The sequence below is a fragment of the Otolemur garnettii genome, unplaced genomic scaffold, assembly GCF_000181295.1.
Source record: "Otolemur garnettii isolate 467f Iridium unplaced genomic scaffold, OtoGar3 scaffold00027, whole genome shotgun sequence".
Taxonomy (NCBI): Eukaryota; Metazoa; Chordata; class Mammalia; order Primates; family Galagidae; genus Otolemur; species Otolemur garnettii.
Window position 1 is genome coordinate 16,548,908 of NW_003852422.1, and position 7,584 is coordinate 16,556,491.

A 7,584-nucleotide genomic window follows, 5' to 3' on the forward strand; every position below is an offset into this window, starting at 1 on the left:
CAAGGTAAATACAAAGACCTTTCCAAAGTAAAATAAGAGTGTGTTAAAATCCCTAAACGCATTGAGTAGTTTACATCCTTGCTTCTAGAAGTGGAATTCCCAGACCAGAGGCACAGTGTCCCTCAGAGCTTATTATGGAGGCAGAACTTCAGACCCCCACCCAGACGGACTGACTCCAAATCAGCATTTCGAGCAGATGCCTGGGAGATACATGTACGCTGCTCCCATCCAAGGGGAAAGATGGTCCAGAGAAGACGCCACTGAATGCTGCTCAGTGGAATGATTTTACTGCTCCACTTTTGGGCATTGCAAGAGAGGTTGGACAGACTAACATAAAGATGGGCTAGAAAACTTTACTAATTGGAAGTGAAGGATAAAAAGATCCATCTAGTAAAGTTTGACACAGCTATGAGGTTTTCAAAAGTGGAAAAATGTGAAAAATGTATCAAGGAACAAGATTCTTTAGTCCATTGTATTAGATTCCTTGGGCTGCCTTAACAAATGGCCACTAACTTAGAGACAGAAAGCAACAGAAATGTGTCATCTCACAGTGCTGGAGGCTATGCGTCTGACATCACACGGAGTCAGCAGAATTGGTTCCTTCTAGAGAGTCTGTCCCAGGCCTCTCTGGGCTTCCTGAGTTTGCTGGCTTTCCTCGGCAGTCCCTGGCAATCCTTGGTGTATAGTCACATCACTCCAACCTCTGCCTCTGTCACATGCCATCCTCCCTGCACTCTGGGTCTTTTTTTTCTTAGACAACAGGGGATTGAGGGCCCATCCTGTTCCAGTGTGACATCATCTTAGGTAATTGTATCTAAATAAGGTCATACTCTGAGCTTCTGGGAAGGACACAACTCTGGGGAGGGATACTACTCAACCCTGTACTGTATATCTATCCAACAAGAAAAAGAATAGAGAGTTTCTGCAATGGTGGTCATGGAGAGGCACCATGAAAGTCTTGAGGGCGTCATGCCCTCTGGGTCACAAGCAGAGAAACCTGTACTTCCCACTCCTTGGGTAGATGAGCCTTGTGTAATTGGATTCATTGCCCTTTGAACAACTCTAGAGTTAATTGGTGTAGAAATGTGAAGGACATTGTCCTCCTTTTCTCCCTGGGTAAGGGCAATGGCAGCGGTAGTGGCTGCCACTTGTAAGCACCATAGATCAAAGCAGAAGCCCGACATCCCGGCTGAAACAGAGATCAAGCTCAGAAATAAAAGAGATTTTTAATTCTATAGATGCTGAGTAGCAAAAGTAAAAGTCTGCACCAGAGAAAGCTGGGGAGAGGGAAGTGCAGCTTTGCCTGAGAGGATAAGTTCATCCAAAATTAGATGGAAAAAGAAAAGTTCAGAAATGTGACATACGGACAAGAGTAGGGCCAGGGTTAGGTCGTGCTGAGGACGGGGCTGTTATCCATTCCCTCAGTGTTTATTGAAAAGCCCCGCACCAGACAGGAGTTCTGGGCGTACAGCTCCCTGGGAGAGCTCACACTCTATGGGGAGATGTTTACGGGTACCCCTGATTCCAAGAGGTGGATCAGTCCTCGAGAAGAGGCCGGGAAGAGGTTGGGGAGATCCTTTCCCAGGGTGGGGAAGGCAGAGGTGGTGCTCCACAGACAAGGCCCTGAGGCCGGAATTTGCGGGGGTGGGGGTTCTAGGAAAGGGTCTCCCCAACTGTGCGAGGCCATCTTTGCTCCAGGGCTTCGCGGTGCCCATGTGCAGCCATCTTTAGTAGAATCCAGCTCTTGTCTCTGCCACCCAGCTGTTCTGCGAGGATCTAAGGAAAGAGGCTCAGTGGAGGAAGAGAGGGAGCCCGAAATCCTCTAAGAAATCTGGGTTCCCAGGGACCACCCAGAAGTCATGCTGCTTTGAGCAAAGTCAGCTTTACCCATTCCAGAGGGGGGTGCTTTAGACCAGGGCTCACTTGTCATCTTGCATTTGCTCCCGGCCTTCAAAAAAACCTTTCTGCAAGGTCAGTGTCAACTAGTTATTTTTCTCTGCAGAGACTAGATGTTGTCCAAAGGCTGAAAAGGCAGTCCTGACACATATGCCGGGCCGTGCTTCCACTGTACCGTCACCTGTGACAGTCCCAGTTTGTCTGAGAAGCTCAAGATTGGTGGGAGTCAGCCACAGCCCCCAATACCCAGCAGAAGTGGCCCTGGGCCTTCCATCATGCTGACCGATGCAGGTCCCGCTGGCCTCGTGTCCCACCAGGGACGAAGGAAACACTGACAGGCCTGTTCAGCCTTTCTCGGGGTCTCCTGCCAAGGAGGATAAAGATGATGTGGTTCACAGTGGAATGTTTCTGGCCTGCTACATCCAGCTTCTGTCTTAGGTTGATGTTTTCTTCAATGAGGAAGCTTGGCTTTTAAAAACCAAGTCACTTTTCACGAGGAGATGGGCTGTGGGCTCCCTGGGGCAGAGCAGTTCCCTAGCAGGGAAAGGAGGGGGACGATGGGTTCATAGCAAACACGTCAGGATGGGGGGCTGCAGGCTTTAGCTTCAGAGAGGAAAGAAAGCTTTCATGTCCCTAAGAGCTTAAAACCGGCTTGAATTGATCAGGAAAAAAGCACAGTCTGCATTCATCAGATGTGTTGACCTTTATGGGTTTTTTGAGCAATGAGAGAAGCCCTGTTTCTTGAATGACACCCTAAAAGCTGCAGAATCTGTGTTGTGCCAGTGTTGCAGACTTCTTTTTTGGCCCCATTAATCAGAAACATCCAGAACCCTCCTGTCGCCAGCAGTCAAGTTTCCTGGGTGGGTGAGCTGCACAGACGCCACACTCAGAAAGGCCTTGTTTTTAGCTTAAGGCTTTGCCTTTGTCTTGGAATTCTTACTTAGTACTTTTTGAACAAGGAGCATATGTTCATTTTGCCCTGGGACCTGCCAGGCACACCCTGCTCCCCTCCTTTTCAAGCTCAACTTCAATGTCCCCTTCATAGGACGTCCCCATCTATTGCTCCAATTATAATATTGATAATTATTATTGTAGCAATCACTCAAACAACATCAACTGAATCTTACTGTGTGTCAGGCATGGAGCTAGGTGCTTTATATGGAGTTTCTCATTTTATCCCCTCAGGTATTATCATCATTCCCATTTTGGAGATTTTGGCAGAAGCTGAGCGAGGCTACTGATTAACATCAGGCTTACCAAGCCTGCAGGACACACCTGCGTTGTTTTCATGGCATTTCTTTATAAAACTTTGACGCTGATCTTCCCTAGACAAGTGCCATGGGTCAATGTCTTCCTTGTTCTCTGCTGAACCTGTAGCCTCTGGCATGGCACTGGGCTAAGTGCTCTGCAGAGAAAGGATGGAGGGAAGTCCCTTCCTCCTGTGGGACTGCACTTTAGAGGACACAGCACTGCTGCAGATCAACACAGGGATAGAAAACTGGAAAAAATACTTTGAACAACCACAAACATTAAAAGCAATAATCCTTTAGTTGCCAAGTGGCTACCATCTGCTAAGGTCTGGGTTGGGGGCTGGGACACAGGGGTGAGCAAACAGTGTTGACCTCTGAGTTTACAGAGTGTATGGAGAGACAGACGTTAACCCACATCCACTCACAGATGTCAGATTGTGTGTGTGTGGTCCTGCTATGAAAGAGAGGTCCACGGCCCAGAAGAGTCTCTGATGGGGGTGGGACTTTGTTAGTGGGTCAGGAAAGGATTCCTAGAAGAAGTCAGTGACTGAGAACTCAAGGTGAGCAGGGCTCAGCTAGAAAGTGGAGAAAAGTACTTCCCATGGAGAGGGGACAGTGTGGGCACAGACCCTGGGAAGGAGGGGCACAGATAATTCTGATAGCTGAAAGAGGGTCAGTGGGTTGGAGACATGGCCAGACAGTGCAGGATCACAGCACATTAAAGAATTTTGCCTTTACCTTAACAGCAGTGAGATGGCATGACTTATGTTCTGTAGAGGGCGCTCTAGTAGCAGTGTGGAGCACGCTTTGATGGGGAGGGTTCAAGTCGAGGCAATGTGGACCTTGTGGGTTTATGTATGTGCTGCTTCGAAGCAATGTTATTCCCATGGAATTCATGTTGAAGGCAAATTCAAAGGAGCTCATCCATGGTGAGAAGGGGGACTGTTGGGACATCTCAAAAAATTGCCACTCGTATCTGGCTGGCATGGACATTCACCCTGGAGGTGTGGCTGGGGTCAATGTGTACAAAGAATTTGAGAGTTTTCTGGTGCCTGGCAAGTGGTGACCTACAGGGTCACTTTTTAGCAACAAAATTAACTGCAATAACCTCCTCCCCTTAGAGAGGCTGCCCAGAGCCTGGGAAGCCTGAGCCTTTGACCTGCTTTTTGATGGACTGTGCTCATCCGTAGGTGAATGGGGAGATTGGGGGCCTAGGCTCTTGTGCATTCAAGGAACACACTAGCCCATCATGACTGGGACGTGAAAACATGATCGTGGGTCAACATGGTCCCTTCTCGAGCCTGCCAGAGACAAGGCTCTGCCAGGGACAGAGATTCTTCTCTTTGGGCGTTAAGGTGGGATGTCTTAGGAGAGAGCTCTGCTGCAGGAGGAAGACACAGAGGGCTGCATTCTAATCTTGTCTAATCTTGTCTCTTGAATCAACTTGCTTGGCTTTCCTGGGCAAGACCTATGACCTCTCAGCCTAAATTCCTTCCACTGTAAACTGAAAGATCTGAACTAACTAATTTCTGTCCATTCCCAAGTTCTAAAAAGTTGGAGGGGGGGAATGGAGTAACTTTCAGATCACTAAGACATCTAATGTCTATCACAGTGGCCTAATATTTGTCATTATGGCTGGGAGGAAAAGGGTGTAATACTGCAGTTGTGAGCTCCTGGAACATTCATTTAATTATAGGCCTTTGATCTTTACCATGCATGTCAGTGGATCTGTGCCTTTACTTAATTAAGTTCACAGGGGTTTTTTTTTTTTTTCAATAATAGTATGGCCATCGTGCACCTGTTTTTGCCTAAAATAAATATATTTCCATGCACCTTTAGTTTCTCCTTAAAAATTTTTCTTTATAAACTGGTGAAATGTCCTGAGTTTTTAAATTATATTTCCTTCCACCCCACTTACAGGTACAAAGGATTTAAAGGCAACTGTTCCATGACCTTCATCGATCAGTTTAAAGCACTACACCAGTGTAACAAGTATTGTAAAATGCTGGGGCTGAAATCCCTTCAGAACAGCAACCAGAAACAGAAGAAGCCAAACCCTGGGAAAAGTAAGGTTCAGACAAACTCCATAGCAGTGAAGAAGACGGAGTCAGGGACTCCAGCAGAAAAGAAAACCTAACATCCCTGGCTAACTAATGACCACTGGCTGGCGGCACATAGTCTTATGAGTGAAAATCTGGAGACACACCAGAGAGGATACACAGCCTGTGCAGAGTGTGTGACAGTCTTTGTTCCCAGCTGCCTGGGCTGTAAGACGCTTCTAAAACCATCACCTGCCTTCTTCACCGAAATGATTTTGGAACAGGATTTGTGACCAGATTCACGGAGAGACTGAATCAATTGTCAGTCCCAAAGACAGTCTTCTTGTGTATACGTTTAGCGTTTTTACCACCTCACATCATGTGTCTGTTTGTGTATTTGTATGTGGTTGTGTTGTCAAGGACTTGGTGCTGAGCAGGGTGTGGCCACTGCCAAAATGCCTCCCCTCTGACACTATTCCTAACCTCGGCATGTCTAGAGGCATCCTGCCCTGATGTAAACAGAAATCAGGAGTTCCCCGCTGGGTCAAGTCATTGCACTAATGTCAAATACGCTGTCATTGCTGGAGGTGAGTTCTGAAATGTAAAGCCATTGCCCACGTTATTCACACAGCCAGTTACAATTTTCTGTGTAATTAAATTCATATTTAAACAGAAAGTGTAAGATGCATATATCATCGTAGACACTCGTTCTTTAGAATTTGTGCCATATTTCACATTCTCTTATGATTTAGTAAGCAGAGCGACAGTAGCAGTTCACACAGAGCTAGACAAAACAGTATAAAGACAACTTAGGGACAGTGTTATGTCCCCAAAGTGTATGAGAATATCTATTGCCCCAATGGTCTGTTGCTATTGTTGTGTCACTAATAGGCTTTATTTTTTAGAGCAGTTTTAGCTGTACGAGAAAATGAGCAGAAAGCATGGAAAATTCCCACCTATCCCCTCATCACTACTCCATTATTCCCCCATTATTAACATCTTGCTTTAGTGTGGTGTCTTTGTTACAACCAATGAGCCAATCGTGGTACATTATTATTAGTTTTACATAGGGTTCCAGCCTGGTGTTGTGCATTCTATGGCTTTAGACAAATGTAATGTGACACGTAGCCGCCATTGTGATATCATGCAGAAAAGCAGCACCACCCTAGATATCCCTGGCGCCCCAATTCCCCATCTTGCCTCCCCTAACACCTGGAAACCCCTAACATTGATCTTTTTACCGTCTTCATAGTTTTTGCTTTTTCCAGGATGTCATAGAATTGGAATCATACAGTCCATATAGCCTTTTCAGATAGTTTGTTGTTTTCTAAGACAGATTTCATTGCCTTTCTGGGGTCTCTGAGAGAATTGTTAGGCCACCTCTGAGCAGCAGGATCGGTGCTTTTGCACCCACGTCACCCAGACCTGGGGAAAATGCAGGCCCCAATTTGGTGGGTCTGGGGTGAGGCCTGAGATTCTGCACTTCTAACATGCTCCATGGGGGTGTCCTGCAGCTAGCAGGGACCACACTCAGAGTGGGGAGTCCAGACCATGGCAAGAGTCCTGAATGCTGAGGAGAGTGGGTGGGCCTCCTAGAGTCCAAAGAACAGTGTGACTGAGGAGAAGCCCAGCTACTACAGCAGGAGAGCAACAGCCCCTGTGAGGTGCTCACCTCAGGTATCGACGGTAGCACACTGATTTCTGAGTGACCCCTCTTGGAGGGGCAGCTGGGCCTCTGTAGAAGAATCTTGTCTGTTTCTGCTTTGTAATACTACTCTCCTTACACATGGGGTTTTGATTAAAAACAAACAAGAAAAGGGAATATAGGCAACATTTTTGTTTTGAAAAGGAATTTGAAGGAGAAACACTTCAGTTTGTCATATCTCATCTTTTTCAGGAAATCCGCCATTTCTAGCCTTTTTTCTGAAGTGGTTCCCCTGGCTTGCAGATTACAAAATGCTCCTTGTTCTATAAAGCAGCCTATAGCCAGTTTTGCCTGCAAGAGATCTTACAGATGTATTTTTATTTTTATATTTAGAGATAGGATATGGCTAATTTGCCTAGTCTGAACTCAAACTCTTAGGCTCAAGCAATCCCTCCTGCCTTAGCCGCCCAAGTAGCTGGGATTACAGGCATGTGCCACTGCAACCAGCTCTTACATGCTGCTGAGCTTAGGCCAGGCCCAAATATTCCCTGGCAACCAGGCTGAACAGAAGGAATGATTCCATCAGCAATGGAGAAGCATTAGAGCCAAGGCAGTACTTAGGGGACACTATCTTCTACTTGAGGGCACAGGAGATAGTGGGAATCAATGAGGATCATGGGAGCACAAATGATGTGGAGCATCTGCAGTGGGCACAGGGAACTGTAGAAGGCACAGGGGAGGTAGGAGGCACAGG

General features: G+C 46.7%; 1 protein-coding gene across 1 annotated transcript in view; it reads left to right on the forward strand.

Annotated features, from left to right (window-relative positions):
* The window catches only part of ALPK2 (alpha kinase 2), a 98,176-nt gene extending 92,149 nt beyond the window's left edge, over positions 1 to 6,027 (forward strand). Inside the window, exon 12 of the mRNA XM_003788473.3 lies at positions 5,067 to 6,027. Coding sequence (XP_003788521.1) covers positions 5,067 to 5,283 — 217 coding nt within the window. The 3' untranslated portion in view covers positions 5,284 to 6,027. The remainder of the gene's footprint in view (positions 1 to 5,066) is intronic.
* The last annotated feature ends 1,557 nt before the right edge of the window (positions 6,028 to 7,584 follow it).